Here is a 17,215-nt window from a genome sequence, read left to right on the forward strand (position 1 = left end):
ACAATACTCTACACTTTAAAAATACAATACTCAACACTTTAAAAAGACTTTAAAAAGACTGTTTAGACTCTATTTTAACTCTGTTTTTGTTGTCTCTATACAGGCCCTGTAATGTATAGAATTGAATTCATAATTAACCAAAGTGAACTATACGAAGGATGTGTGCAGACATATGTAATGTACTATATATAAAAAAATCTTTTATGTGTTAAACACTCTTTATGTAATATTTTGCTTGATATTGTAACAACTAATTAAATTTTATTACATGTAGTAAGTGTACTTAAATCATGTTTTGTTTATAAAAAAATTTTTAGTAAAATATATTGATATATTTGATATATATTGATGTGAAAAAATATTGTTATGAAACCTATCAAATGTTAAAAACTGTTTATATATAAAAACTATTTTATGTAAAAACTGTTATGGGTAATGATTTCATAAAATGTAATACCAATGTTGGTATATGCTAGCATTGACCTAATGCCTTAACCCAATAAGGGTTTAATAGCAATAGAGTCGTTTAATCCTGGAGTAGTTGCAGCATCTGTGTATAATTGCCACCAAACTTCTCTATAACTTAGTCGTCCTTTTATATTACCCCCTTTCCAATCGCAAGTGATATGTTCAATAATAGCGAATTTAAAATTGTGTAAGTCACCTTCACTCTCAATATGTCTATACAATGCGTTGTTACAATCTTTTTTCCGAATACAATATAAGTGGTCATATATTCTTTTTTTAAAAGCCCTCTCTGTCTTCCCAATGTAATATGCAGGGCACATTTCACATATAGCAATATAGACCACATAATGTGTTGCAATTCCCTTCTCACACCTAATTGTTGTCTTGTTGATATTATCTAGAACAATTTTGGTGTGGCTCATAATATGTCTACACTGGTTACAATTACCACATTTGCCAGTGTGTTTTTCTATTGTTGAAAATATTTGTTCCTTTTTTGCTGTCACCATTCCCAACCTTAGTGTGTGAAGTGTGCCCACTTTCAAGAATTCTTTTCAAATTGTATGACATTCTATGAACAAACACTGGTCTTTCTCCTACTATTCTTGAAATCTCTGAATTAGTTGTAAAATAGTCCAATGTTTGTACAAAATTTCTTGAACCATACTAGCGTAAGGTGTGTATGGTAATATATATGCCATTTTGTACCCTTCTATTTGTTTGTCTACTGTCTCTGAAGTTGCTTGCAATGTTCTTCCTAATATTGGAAAATATTTAGTCTCCCTTTGAGATGTCACGTATTGTCTAACATCCTGTAACATGATTTTACTGTACTTCCTATCCATAAATAGTCTAGTAATGTACTCAAACTCCGATATCAAGTCTTCTTGTCTGGATGTCATTCTGGCTGCTCTAATTAATTGCCCCTTGAAAATATTTTTCAACATCTTTTTAGGGTGATTGCTGTCATATTGTAAATAGTCGTTTGAGAAGGTACTCTTCCTATATATTCTTGATTTGAATCCTTTTACATCTCTTGTAACAATTGTATCTAAATATGGCAAACCTTCTTTGTTAAATTCATGGGTAAATTTCAAAAGTCACTACTATTGTTAATAAAAGTAAGGAAATCATTTAGTTCATCTCTATTTCCTTTCCACAAGATGTAGATGTCGTCCAAAAATCTTGTGTAATGGGAAATTAGAGAAAAGTATTTACTCTTAAATAAGACTTCTTCTTCCCAGTATAACATGACAAGGTTTGCATAGATCGGAGCACTAGCCGACCCCATAGCTACTCCCTTGCTTTGTTTGTAATACTCTCCCTCAAACGATATAAAATTGTTTTCCAACACTAAGGACATGCAGTCCATAATGAGACAGATTTTATCCCAGTCAAACTCAGTGTACTTTCTAATGCTTGCACAAAACATTTGTAAACCTTCTTCGCTAGGTATACATGAGGTAGATTTTTATAAATATCTTTTGGGTAGGCATACCCAAAATACATAAAGACCAGGGCAACCCACCATTCAGACCCATTGTTTCAGGCACTAAATCAAAAACATTTCCACTAGGTAAACTAGTAGATGTATGGTTAAAAGATATTTATAAAAATCTACCTCATTTATTGAAAGATTCCTGGGATTTCTTAAGAAAATTCCCTACAGATAACATCACAAGTGATCTAATTTATGTGACTATAGATGTCATTGATTTGTTCTCATGTATACCTAGCGAAGAAGGTTTCAATATATTTTACTAAAAATTTTTTTATAAACAAAACATGATTTAAGTACACTTACTACATGTTGTAATAAAATTTAATTAGTTGTTACAATATCAAGCAAAATATTACATAAAGAGTGTTTAACACATAAAAGATTTTTTTATATATAGTACATTACATATGTCTGCACACATCCTTCGTATAGTTCACTTTGGTTAATTATGAATTCAATTCTATACATTACAGGGCCTGTATAGAGACAATAAAAACAGAGTTAAAATAGAGTTTAAACAGTTTTTTTAAAAAAACTTTTTTAAAGTGTTGAGTATTGTATTTTTTAAAGTGTAGAGTATTGTATCATTATTATATATTCTTAGATTTATGTATTTAGTATTTAGTATTTAATATTCATTTTTTAACATTTTTCGACACATCATCAATCATAACACTCATCTTCACACTGTCTAAGTTGTTACATTAGTACATCAGAATCAGTCATTTTTATTATTAGGTAGAAAGTGCACACAGATTTTTACTGTGATTATCAACTGAATGCATTATAACATGTTGTAATATTGAAGGGTAACTACAGATTTTAATTTTAAGCAACAAACAACATTTATTTATGTTCACAACTGCAGAATGAAGTAATGCATTAAGAATGTGAAATTGTATTAACTAGTTATGTATTTTATTTGAAACAAATTTTAATGACAACGGCACTTTAAATCTGAGCTGACTTTGTTAATTTGGCGCCAAAAAGTTTATTTAAGATGGTGTATTAAAAAGTTTGAATGAGTTCTGAAGAAGCCTATGATGGATTAGGTGAAAGCGCTTAACTCTATGTTTTGTGTACCACGTATTTTTATGTTTAAATCCTGCACTTTTATGTTTAATTAAAGTTCTGGCAGTCGCACAGTACTGTGTTTCCTCGTTCTTTGTGAGAGAAGATAGCACAGTACAATTGGCATTTTTGGTGGTTTCCCGAACGTATCAGTTCAGCAGTTGTTATGGAGGGCAACACAGTTTTGGCGACCGCTTCACAGGACGAAACACCCTGTAGATCCAACGAGTGTACCCATGGGGCAGAATTGGCGGAAATCAGAGGTGAACTAAAACATTTAGTGCAGACGCTTACTGCATTTATGCACAAAGTGGAAAATGATTTTAAGAAACTGGCGTCTAACACGGATCGTGAAACCAATCCGGTTTACAATGGTAACAAATGTATTTACAGTAGCAGTAAGGAGCAAACTGCTTCCAACAACAAGGAAAAAGCTAAAATGAGCTCAGGAAAATCTAATAAACAGAAAGAAGGCGTGCCCAAAGGGAACGCTAATGTTAACGTTCGACATGGTTCTGATGTACAGGCTGGTGAATGTGGAGCATCACATAAGCATAATTCATCTAATAGCTCCAACAACCAGCTCAATTCGACCGGATGGTTTATCTGAAGGGTTAATTTTTCCAAACATATTAACCCTTCTGGGGATAGCGCGATATCGACTTACCAGCAGGACAGCAGACAAGGAATATCACTGGCAGCAATCGAATGGACTCTACAGGATTTACCTTCGATTTCTCCATTTACGATTTTGAAGAAGATGACGACTATATGGCAAGAACTGGGACTAAATCCAAACACATTAAGCCTGTAAAGACCTACGCCAAATCAGTGGGTACTGGTAAGGCCAATCAAGGTACTGTTTTGGATTCTAGACCATTGAACAAGCCTAAAAATGATTATAGTGAAAAGTCATATGAATGATTTTATAATCAGTGAACGTAAGTTTGATGAGGTTAACAAGGGGAAGGAAAGAACCCCAAACAATAGAAATGTTAATAATTTAGCTTTGAAGGACAAGATTTACAAGATGGGAGACATTATGTGTAAGCTTGATAATATTAAAATAGAAAATGCTTATTTAAACAAATGTATAAATTTGAAAATAGTCCCAATGGGACTCCGTTTTTTTAAATTACCATTAGGAGTAGATATTAAGGAAACTGTAATGGATGACTTCAACAATTTTTTTGACCAATGTGGATTCGAGTTTATGAACATGATAATTAAGTACAATGATGAATTTTTAGTACAATTAATCAATGAGGTAGAAACATTGAATGCAGAAATTAAAAGTGATTTACTGTTTGATGAATGGAACAACTTGTATAGCAAACAGTTTTCTATTGTGGAAAGGAAATCTAACATTACACATGAAAGAAAGTGTAAAAAGATTAACAGAGACATGACACAGTATAAGGACAAAAGGGCATACAGATGGAATAATGACAGGGGTAATAGAACAAAAGGATCTTATGAACACGAGGACGGGTACTATAGACAACAGAGTGGGAACAATGTAGTAGGGGGGGTACATGAGGATGAGAGAAAAAATGAATGGTATGATGAAGAGGAAGGATATAATCAGAATTTTCGAAGGAATTGGAACCCCCAGTATTGGAAGAAAGTAGAATTCAAGGGGAAGAAAAACTATTATCCCCAGGACGTAAGACCAAAATTTTACAAGGGGAACAAATGGAATTAACATTCATTCACACAAATGATAGTGAAGCAGCTTTAGAAAAGAACAATTGTGACCACAATTACAAAACAAAAGAACTAAGGGACTTTAAAATTTACAATTACACTAACTTTGAGGTGGAAGATGTTCATTATAAACTATTATCCAAGGGTATGAAATTCATTCCTACCCCGAAATTTGGGTTAGTTGATCATCTGATAGAAACTAAAATGTTCACCCGTAAATTGAATTTATCTATCATGTTTCAGAACAAAAAGAAAAACAAACCCAGTGAAGAGGGGGATAGCTACTTGCTAAAACCCAAAAGCACTTTTGTTCCATACACGAACACTGTAGTCGAACTATTTGAAAAACAAGTACAGAGAGACATTTACAAGTTAAAGAACAATTCTAGGAATATTAAAGTGAGAGACAATTTGTCCACAGAAGAGAGACAGGAGTTACAGAAATTGAAGGAGAATAAAAGTATACGCATTATGAAGCCTGACAAGGGGGGTGGGATAGTTATATATGACCAATTGGAATATTTATCCAAAATACAAGCCATTTTGACAGAATCAGGCAACTACACTACAATTTCTTTGAATGAAATAAATATTGCCTACCAGAGGATAAGTTCATATTTGGAAGAGTTTTGGATAGACAATAGAATTAACAATGATATATATAATTTTTTAAAGGTGTCATATCCAATTACTGCGACCTTGGTAGGCATACCCAAAATACATAAAGACCAGGGCAACCCACCATTCAGACCCATTGTTTCAGGCACTAAATCAAAACATTTCCACTAGGTAAACTAGTAGATGTATGGTTAAAAGATATTTATAAAAATCTACCTCATTTATTGAAAGATTCCTGGGATTTTTTAAGAAAATTCCTACAGATAACATCACAAGTGATCTAATTTATGTGACTATAGATGTCATTGATTTGTTCTCATGTATACCTAGCGAAGAAGGTTTACAAATGTTTTGTGCAAGCATTAGAAAGTACACTGAGTTTGACTGGGATAAAATCTGTCTCATTATGGACTGCATGTCCTTAGTGTTGGAAAACAATTTTATATCGTTTGAGGGAGAGTATTACAAACAAAGCAAGGGAGTAGCTATGGGGTCGGCTAGTGCTCCGATCTATGCAAACCTTGTCATGTTATACTGGGAAGAAGAAGTCTTATTTAAGAGTAAATACTTTTCTCTAATTTCCCATTACACAAGATTTTGGACGACATCTACATCTTGTGGAAAGGAAATAGAGATGAACTAAATGATTTCCTTACTTTTATTAACAATAGTAGTGACTTTTGAAATTTACCCATGAATTTAACAAAGAAGGTTTGCCATATTTAGATACAATTGTTACAAGAGATGTAAAAGGATTCAAATCAAGAATATATAGGAAGAGTACCTTCTCAAACGACTATTTACAATATGACAGCAATCACCCTAAAAAGATGTTGAAAAATATTTTCAAGGGGCAATTAATTAGAGCAGCCAGAATGACATCCAGACAAGAAGACTTGATATCGGAGTTTGAGTACATTACTAGACTATTTATGGATAGGAAGTACAGTAAAATCATGTTACAGGATGTTAGACAATACGTGACATCTCAAAGGGAGACTAAATATTTTCCAATATTAGGAAGAACATTGCAAGCAACTTCAGAGACAGTAGACAAACAAATAGAAGGGTACAAAATGGCATATATATTACCATACACACCTTACGCTAGTATGGTTCAAGAAATTTTGTACAAACATTGGACTATTTTTACAACTAATTCAGAGATTTCAAGAATAGTAGGAGAAAGACCAGTGTTTGTTCATAGAATGTCATACAATTTGAAAAGAATTCTTGAAAGTGGGCACACTTCACACACTAAGGTTGGGAATGGTGACAGCAAAAAAGGAACAAATATTTTCAACGCAATAGAAAAACACACTGGCAAATGTGGTAATTGTAACCAGTGTAGACATATTATGAGCCACACCAAAATTGTTCTAGATAATATCAACAAGACAACAATTAGGTGTGAGAAGGGGAATTGCAACACTACGTATGTGGTCTATATTGCTATATGTGAAATGTGCCCTGCATATTACATTGGGAAGACAGAGAGGGCTTTTAAAAAAAAAAAAAAAAAAAAAAAAAAAAAAAAAAAAAAAAAAAAGAATATATGACCACTTATATTGTATTCGGAAAAAAGATTGTAACAACGCATTGTATAGACATATTGAGAGTGAAGGTGACTTACACAATTTTAAATTCGCTATTATTGAACATATCACTTGCGATTGGAAAGGGGGTAATATAAAAGGACGACTAAGTTATAGAGAAGTTTGGTGGCAATTATACACAGATGCTGCAACTACTCCAGGATTAAACGACTCTATTGCTATTAAACCCTTATTGGGTTAAGGCATTAGGTCAATGCTAGCATATACCAACATTGGTATTACATTTTATGAAATCATTACCCATAACAGTTTTTACATAAAATAGTTTTTATATATAAACAGTTTTTAACATTTGATAGGTTTCATAACAATATTTTTCACATCAATATATATCAAATATATCAATATATTTTACTAAAAATTTTTTTATAAACAAAACATGATTTAAGTACACTTACTACATGTTGTAATAAAATTTAATTAGTTGTTACAATATCAAGCAAAATATTACATAAAGAGTGTTTAACACATAAAAGATTTTTTTATATATAGTACATTACATATGTCTGCACACATCCTTCGTATAGTTCACTTTGGTTAATTATGAATTCAATTCTATACATTACAGGGCCTGTATAGAGACAATAAAAACAGAGTTAAAATAGAGTTTAAACAGTTTTTTTAAAAAAACTTTTTTAAAGTGTTGAGTATTGTATTTTTTAAAGTGTAGAGTATTGTATCATTATTATATATTCTTAGATTTATGTATTTAGTATTTAGTATTTAATATTCATTTTTAACATTTTTGACACATCATCAATCATAACACTCATCTTCACACTGTCTAAGTTGTTACATTAGTACATCAGAATCAGTCATTTTTATTATTAGGTAGAAAGTGCACACAGATTTTTACTGTGATTATCAACTGAATGCATTATAACATGTTGTAATACTGAAGGGTAACTACAGATTTTAATTTTAAGCAACAAACAACATTTATTTATGTTCACAACTGCAGAATGAAGTAATGCATTAAGAATGTGAAATTGTATTAACTAGTTATGTATTTTATTTGAAACAAATTTTAATGACAACGGCACTTTAAATCTGAGCTGACTTTGTTAATTTGGCGCCAAAAAGTTTATTTAAGATGGTGTATTAAAAAGTTTGAATGAGTTCTGAAGAAGCCTATGATGGATTAGGTGAAAGCGCTTAACTCTATGTTTTGTGTACCACGTATTTTTATGTTTAAATCCTGCACTTTTATGTTTAATTAAAGTTCTGGCAGTCGCACAGTACTGTGTTTCCTCGTTCTTTGTGAGAGAAGATAGCACAGTACAATTGGCATTTTTGGTGGTTTCCCTCGCAACGTATCAGTTCAGATTTGGTATAGTGTTTGATGGTTTACAAATATGGGCAACAAGTTTCATTCTTGGATATAAATGTATGCGGACAAAAAGGAAAAAAACATCATTACGAGTATTCATAGAAAATTTGGAACAGTTAATGAATTCTTAATGGGTACCAGTTGTCATCACAGACATACTATAGATTCTTTGCCCTATGGACAGTTTTTAAGAATTTCTAGACTGTGTAATGAAGAAAGTAATTTTTTGAAGGAAATTGAACAAACGAGAAATATGTTTATTACTAGAAAATATGACATCAGATTAATTGATAAGGACATTCAAAAGGTATTTAATATTAGATATAATAATAATAGAAATATTAGATCTTTTAGGAATAAGCAGAATAATGGGGTGAATAATAATATAGAGTAAGAAAAAAATGTTTTTATAGTTTCTACATATAATATTTGTAGTGAAAATATTAGGCACTGTATTTTATATTTTTGGGAATTTTTAAGGAACTTTAAAGAACTGACAGGTCTTTGGGTTGGAAGCAATAGTGCACTGTTCTACCATGTTGGTGAGTATCAAATCTAGAATGTTTGGGGACCTTGTGGGGATGCCAAGTTAGTTTTTTCCTACAAGAGGGGAAGAAATATTAAGGATTTGTTAGTTTATACTAAGTTCACTAGACCTGAATTTACATTGCCTTCACAAATTCAGGAAAGAGGTTTAAAGCCTTGTGGGAAATGTAGTATATGTTCTTATACAGTGAATTTCTTTTCCTGTATTAATAGTATTCCTTTTTTACCTAATGGTGTTTATAACTGTAGAACAGATGGGGTGGTTTATGCAATTAAGTGTGGTTGTGAAAAATTTTACATTGGATAAACAAAAAGAATGTTTAAAGTGAGGTTGCTGGAACATCTAAGAGACATTCGGAATAACAGGGATGATAGTCCTGTGGCCCACCATTTTAAAGAATATCATAATAGTAACCCTACGGGTTTAAAAGCAACTGTTTTGCAACATATTTTGGTATGTGATTTTGATAGAGAAAAAGCTAGATGTATGCTTTTAAAAAAGGAGGCTATTTTTATATTAAAATATAATACTTTGGTGCCCAAAGGTTTGAATGTAGAATTTTGTTGGAAAAGTATTCTCTAATAGTTATTATGTGTTTTTAAATTCTAATTATACTAATTGTTTAATTGCTATTTGATGATGTATATATATTGTGTGGAATGTATTGATTGTTACTCCTTGAAGGCTGTTGGTGGCCGAGGCGCTAGAGAGAATAAATCATTTTACTACTTGATTCCTGTTTTTCGTTTTGTGGTGAAGCATTTTGTGCATTGGTGCCTTCCTTTGTGCATTGGTTCCTTTTTGTGTTGTATTCCATTGAGAACCCAGCCTGTGATGTTATTAGGTCTCATAGGGGCTGTGTTTTTGGTCTTGGAGAGAGCAGCTAAGACCTGATCTTTAGAGATACTAGGTGGAGAGTAGGTAGTAGGAATGTTTTGGGGTATATGTTGCGGGGACAGGGGGGATACGTTTTCACTGAACCTGTCCTCTAGCAGGCTGGCTATTGCCACTGGTTCAGTAGATGTGGTACCATTCACTACCAGTTCAGTGCAAATCTGGGATTTTCCTTTAAGGTTTCGGATGAAGCTAAAGAATGCCTTATGGTTATCCTTGGCTAGGGATGCTAATCGAGATTTGTAGTTAGCTTCAGAAAACTTTACAAAACTCTCTTATTTACTTATTCAGGCAGAGAAGGGTGAGCTTCCATTTCTGAGATTGTTCCTTCTTGCTGTTAGACAGCAATTTCTTCCTCTTATTATATAACCTGTTTATGGTGGATGTTCACCAGGCAGACTTGTTTTTTCTTGAGAATCTTGCTTTGGTCCCATCAGGAACAGCTGAGTCAATACAATTGTACAGATGTTTATACAATGCATTGGTGTACATCACAGTATAGGTGTCCCTGCCATCAGTGGGGACAGGAGTTTTGAAGCTATTAATGCCTTATCATAAGAGGCTATAGTTGGCTTTGGAGAAGTTTTTTAGCCTAACTTCTCCTGGGGGGTCTGACACTTTCATTACTTCAAACAGACTGATTTAAGATCAGACTTCACAAGGGAGGGCCACACACATGTGATGGTGCACTGTTCTACCATGTTGGTGAGTATCAAATCTAGAATGTTTGGGCACCTTGTGGGGATGCCAACTATCTGCTTCAAGGCATTTGAGTTAACAAAGTTCAAGAACCTTTGGGCGTGTGTGTTTGTGCACGTATAAATTACCCAATCCATGGCCAGGTAGTTAAAGTCACCCATAACCAGGGTGTTTGGTTGTATTTTGAGAGATTCAAGTAGATCTAAGTAGGCAATGTGAATATCATGGTTCATGGAGGGGGATCTATAGCTGATGATAACTTGGATGGGGATCTTTCTTACAGTTATTTGCATATGGGGTAACTCTAGAGAATCATTCTGTTTGACCAATCTGGACATGTATTTATCTTTGATGAATATTGGCTACTTCTCCTCCTCTTTTAGTTTTCACGTGTTCATTTTGTGGTCTGAATGTGTGGAAGACATAATATCTTGGTATGACTAAGGTGCTCTCCACGGCCTTGACCCGGGTCTCTATGACTGCAAAGATGTCCACACCTTCCAAGGTGAGGAGTGGTTCCACTGAGTGGATGTAGACTCCCAGCGTTTAGCAGCATAACCTTAAGGTTGTTTTTTTGAGGATATTTTTACATCAGGAATTTTGTTTTTTGTGATATTGCCTAAAAAAAGACACTATGGGGGAGGCAACAGCCTTGGCAAGTACCCAAAAGCACAGAGGTGATAGGCGGAGACCATCTCTGGCAAAGCATCGTGGTCTATCAACCATATAATTCCAGGCCGACAGGTACTAGATCCCCTTTGAATGACACCAGAAACTAAGCCAATTGTTGAAGTCAGTCATTTTTTTGTCTGTATTGAGGCATCATCCTAGGTGAAGGTAGAATGCTGTTTAAGGCTAGGGACATACTCACCTGGGACACATAATCAGAGCTCAGTCATGTCCCTCTTCATATAGTCCAGTGAGGTATGTTTCAAGTCGTTCACACCAACATGGACTATGACAGAGTCATAACAGTGCCTGTTGTTGAGAGACTTGAGTGCATGTGGGATGTGGTGGATCCACAGACTGCTGACTATGACCTTCTCCTTATTCACCCTGGTGAGTGGGGCATCTGTGTGTCTCACAATGGAGTCACCTATGACTAAAACATTTGATTTTGTGTTTTGCCTTAAGGACATGTCTCGTGAGAATGTTGCGTGCATTTGTATGTGTGCTGCGATTTGCTGGGAATGTATTAAATTAAGTGTGTTTATGTTTGGGAGGTCTGTAATCTTTAGGAAGGCTTCTAGTGAGAACCTCTGCATATGTAGGTTTAGATGTTGTACGAGTGGATAGTGCAGGAGTTGAAGTTTGTGAGCTGACAACCTCCTTAGTATCTGATGTACTGATTTGTGAGTGAGTTTAAATTCTAGATTATTAATACAGATGCATCTCTCACATATTGAATTTGTGTGAATTATGAGAAGTGGCAGTTTCCTGGCTCTGTTGCTGGTCCTCCCTTGTGCAGAAGGATCACTGTTGCTGTCCTCGACTCTACTGGGACAAAGCCTGTTTGGAAACTATGATTAAATAGAGATTCAAGTGAGTCCACTATGTCATGTTTCAAGCTATTTAATTAGCACCCTGAGATTCTGTTAGGGCCCATTGATGGCATGTTTCTAGCTTTAGAGAGTACAGAAATTACCTGTTCTTTTGTGATAACAGGCAAAGGAATTTTACGGGATATTTCATGGGGAGTGACTGGAGGTAATAAGGGAGTGAAATTTGAGCTGAATTTATTGGCCAGCAGGTTTAGTATGTCTTCTGGCTGAGTACAGGTAGTGCCATCTACAGCCACCTCAACACATTGAGTGTTCCCAATAAGATTTCGGACATAACTAAAAATGCTTTGTGGTTACCCTTTGCTTGGGAGGCTATTTTACTCTTGTATTTGGCTTTTGGGGACTTGACTAGTTCCCCGATTTGCATGATGACTAATGAGGGATTCTTGTCTCTGTTGTGCACCCTTCCAATTACTCCAGACAGGAGTTTGCTTCTTCTTTTGTATAATCTATTTATGTCAGGGGTCCACCACAGTGACTTGTTTTTCCAGCTATATCTGGGATTAGTTTGGTCAGGTACTGCCGTTCCTATGCCATTGTTTAAGTGGTTGTACATAGCATTCCTGTATACTTCTGGACAGGCTTTCATGTTTTTGTGCTTAGGGGAAGCTTTAAAATTACCTGTGCTATCACTTAATAGGAGGTAATTTCCTTGGAAAAATTATTCAGGGTTTTAGGGTTTGATGGGGGTTTTACTGTTACATTTATTTCAAAGAAGACTGATTTATGACCCAATCTTACCAATGAGGACATTGCATTTGGGGGGGGGGGGGGCTGAATGCTCCTCCACGTTTGCGAGTACTATGTCAAGCATATTGGAGCATCTAATGGGAGTGCAGACAAGTTGTTCCAGGGCATTTGCATTGAAAAAAGTGATCATGTACATTTCCTAGTTTATAGAGGTATAGTTAAAATTGCCCATGAACAGTGTGTCACATTGAATGGCAGGTGACTGTAGACTGTGACTGTGCTTTTCATGGTTCATGGCTGGGGACCTACAGCTAGCAGAGATATAGTGGGAATTTTGCGTATGGTTAGTGTGAGAAGTAATATTAGCCAACGTTGTCCCACTAGTCATAGATATCTCTAAACGGAAGGTGGACGGCCATCAGAACACATAAGCATGAATTCCCAGGATACCAGTCAGTCAACAGGCATGTCAGGGGGGCTATGCAAGGAAATTCTTATCAAAGGTACTGGCACTGATGTGAAGACCTGCTTACCAGAAGCAACTGATGTCAAGAAACCAAAGATTGATCTGCCCTTGGTTTCAACTGCTGAGCCACTAAGAGGGATTTGTATTAATGCCAGACGTTAAAAGGCTTAGTCCAGGGATGGAACTATCAGCAATTGAGGAGTTGGCGCTAGCCCTGACCCCATCTCATTCAGCCTTATGTCGACACACGAAGGTCCTTTGGCAACAAGATTTGCAAACCTCAAAAGACTTTGATGACATTGAGTCTGAAGGCAATGACTCAGAAATTGGAGTCACTACTGAACTTGAAGGGTCCAATAACACTGATCCGGACATCAGTGGATTGACTAATGGCATTTTTGGAGCCAGGATCTGATGCAGACCTTTTGAAAACAAAGAAAGGCCAGAGGCTGCACATTTGGAAGAGAAATTACTTGAATTAACCTGTTAGATGGAGAATATGAGGTCTGTACCCATGTTTTTTGAAAAGATAGAAAGGCCTGCCATACCTTTGTATAATCCAAATCTATTGTAATAAGAGTCCACTAACCTGTCAGATGAGACATCCCAACTCAGGTTGTGAAGAAACAAAACGTACGTGGATAGATCTAAGCTTAGAAGAATCTTAACAGTTCATACATAGCCTTGTAGGAAATGGAGCAGCAGCAACTGATGTCGATACATTTATGGAGGCTGATTTGCATCCATCGAAACTAACCTCACGGAAGGGCCCAGACTAGGAGAATACCTGGATGAGGTGTCAGGAATAAACTTCAAAATTTTCTGCTGTAAATAATCTTTGGTAAACCTTTAATGAAGCAATCCTCCAAAAACTGGGCTTCACACAGATATTTTAAACAATTTGCATGATCTTTTTGAGGTGGGATCTTCACCCCCCCCCACACTTATGTTTTAACTCTTCCTTATCTAAATCTATGGAATTTGTTTTGTACACACTGATAATGGCCGCAAGAAAAAGATACCAAAAAGAGCAACAGACCTCACAGAAAAAGGGACAATAACTGTACATTTAAGAAACAGCAAACCATAATTCTGAAGAAAAAAAAAAACGAAAGAAATGGCAACGAAACTAACTAGCTTAACAGTACAGTAGCCAAAAGTAGTCTGGAGTCACGAAGCAGCTAATGAACTGGCTACCCGTTTTTTTTTTTTGCACCAAAAGTGGGAGGGGGTGGAGAAAACTTGATGCAAAAATTCTTCAAAATGAAATAAAAGAAACATACTAACCATGACATCATGGACTTCATTTTTGTGCTATGAGTCAGTAATCTAAGGGAAGCCAAATGACTGCAGAAACTGCCAGAATAACCCGGAGATGTGAAAGCTCTGATATGCTGAAAAGATATTAAGATGAGGTCCTACAAGTTTGAGAGTCATGGGATACGGGAGGGCTCTGGATGGCCCGAGTTAAATTCTCATACCTGAGTGGATAAAAATACCTTTCGATATTTGTCCCACAGCTGATGATGATGGAACCGCAACACCAGCTGCTAACAGCAACATCATTTCCTTGCCATAGGCAGTGGTGTACCGAACAGTAAAAACAAAGCTCCAAAGGACACTTTTGCAAAGTAACGATCCCGCAAAGTTATTTCTATGCTGTGCATTAATTGTACTGACAGGTACACAAGACGTTTATGCTATTGTAATACAACTTCTCTGACATAACATTTATTGAAGGTATGTTACAACCCAGGTTTACAGACTCCTTTGTTTAATCAAATGCTGTCTTTACAGTAAAAGTATACCTTAACTGTAGTTTGTAGAGAACTGTTTAATCTAATGTAATTCAAGTACTCTCTTCAGTTCTTTTATATGCTGTACTGGCTTACTGGCCTGGGTCACAACTCATACCTGAAAATAAAGAAGCATGCTTCCTCCTGCTCTGGTATTATAATTGCATATCTTTCTACTTACCATATTTAATCTGTGCAATGTCCCCCACCACAATCTCAGCAACAGGAATTTGGATGACCTGCCCCTTTCGGATGACAGTGAATTTTTGCTCCTGCTCAATCCGGCTTTGTAAACCTCGGAATTGCTTCTCTTTACTCCAGTCATTGAATGCGGTCACAAGCACAACAATCATGACAGAGAAAAGGATGGCAGCACCTTCGATCCAGCCAGCTTGGGCCTCTCCTTCATCCTCTGCCCCTCCCGATGACTGGCCACATGCTAAAGCAAAATAGGGGGAAAAAATTACATTAGAAAAATGCTCTCTCGGGTCTTCCACAACAGAGACTAAAAGTGTATGAAAGGTTATGCATATATTTGGAAAACAAAACAGCCATTTTACCAGAATTTTCTAGTCATTCATGTGGAATGTATGACTGCCAAACTTTTGCATTTAAGTTACCTGAAACATATTGCATTTAAGTTACCTGGCACTTGCTCACTAAAGCAATTATATAAGTCAGCACTAAAATATTAAAAGCACTACACCCTCACAAACTCCCCTTGAGTACCTCGTTCCCCACTGGCCCTTTTTTTCAGTTATAAAGGAATTCCCAATACTATTCTAGCATGTCCAAAGGTCAGTTGTCAATCTCCTCTCCGGTCCAGCTGGTGAATCTGGGAATCTTGAGGCAATGTTACAACTGCCTCATGTACACAGACAACCCTCTCCTCCTCCCAACAAATTCCAACACATGTGAGAGATGCAACCATATATCCATACTGGAGGCTAAGCTCTCTCAACTCAGTACTGGCGAAACCAGTCAGGAGGAGAAGGAAACCACACTCACTACAATTCCAGTCTCACATAGACCTACCACGACAGCAAACCAAACACAAACACACAAAAACATACTCGGAGGCTCTAAATAACAATCTGCCTAAGCAGCAGAGACCTCCAAAGCAGACACCCAAGCAACCACTACCCCAAAGCAAAACACATGCAACACATAGCTCACAAAGCCAGTGTGCCGAACAGTCACAGCCCTTAAGGCTAAACAACACACCTGATACACTTGTAATAGGTGACTCTATCGCCAGGCACACTGATGTCCCGCTCACCAGGCTGAACAAGGAGAAGGTCACGGTGAGCTGCCTGTCGGGCGCTAGGATCCGCCACATAACACAAGCACTCAGGTCACTCCAACGCAAGTACAAATATGACTCAGTCATTGTCCATGCTGGTGTGAATGACCTGAGACGTACCTCTCTGGACTACATGAAAAGAGACATAGAGGAGCTCTCTGAGCATGTAGCCCAGGCCGGTATGACCCTGACCTTGAGAAGCATCTTACCCTCACCAAGAATGATGCCACAATATGAAGACAAGATGATAAATTTCAACAATTGGCTTAAGTATTGGTGTCATTCAAAGGGGATCCATTGCCTGTCAGCCTGGGATGACATGCTTGACAAGCCACGATGCTTCGCTAGGGACGGCTTGCACCTGTCACCCCTGGGCTTTCGGATATTGGCAAAGGCTCTTGCCACCCCCATAGTGCCTTTTTTAGGCAAGGCTCAAAAGACAAACCCACCTCCATAGGTATCACAAGGGATAAGAAACTAAGAGTAATGCTACTCAATATGCCAGAAGTCTAAACCTTAAGATACACGCACTCAAAACTCTCCTTAGCATGGAGAACATCGATATCTGTGCAGTAACAGAAACCTGGTTCAAGGCTCCCGAGAGCACCCCAGCACTACCAGGTTATACCTCATACCATGCTTTTCGGCCCCAAAACTTGGACCGTACCACAAAAGGAGGGGGAGTATCAATATTCGTCAAAGATACCCACACCTCCAGGTTGGTGGCACAGCACGAAGCATCAGAGACTATCCATGTGCAACTAACAGTGGGTAAAACTGCCTTCCAGTTTATAGCCTGCTACAGACCACCCTCCCAAACCCAGGAACCCCACTCGGCCTTCCTGAGAACACTGGAAAATATGAAGGTCTCTCCAAACACCATTATATTGGGCAACTTCAACTACCCAAACATAGACTGGGAGCATTACTCTAGCTCCAGCACCCTA

The 17,215-nt window shown here is 36.6% G+C and overlaps 1 protein-coding gene across 7 annotated transcripts in view; it reads right to left on the reverse strand.

Moving 5' to 3' along the window:
• LOC122806463 (plasma membrane calcium-transporting ATPase 1-like) overlaps positions 1–17,215 on the reverse strand; it is a 1,798,374-nt gene that overhangs the window by 598,343 nt on the left and 1,182,816 nt on the right. For all 7 annotated transcript variants that reach the window (XM_044076929.1, XM_044076926.1, XM_044076924.1 and 4 more), the window contains one exon: positions 15,147–15,404. In XM_044076929.1, the coding sequence (XP_043932864.1) occupies positions 15,147–15,404 (258 nt within the window). The remainder of the gene's footprint in view (positions 1–15,146; positions 15,405–17,215) is intronic.

Source organism: Protopterus annectens, chromosome 7.part0, assembly GCF_019279795.1.
Source record: "Protopterus annectens isolate FY-2018-M chromosome 7.part0, PAN1.0, whole genome shotgun sequence".
NCBI lineage: Eukaryota > Metazoa > Chordata > Ceratodontiformes > Protopteridae > Protopterus > Protopterus annectens.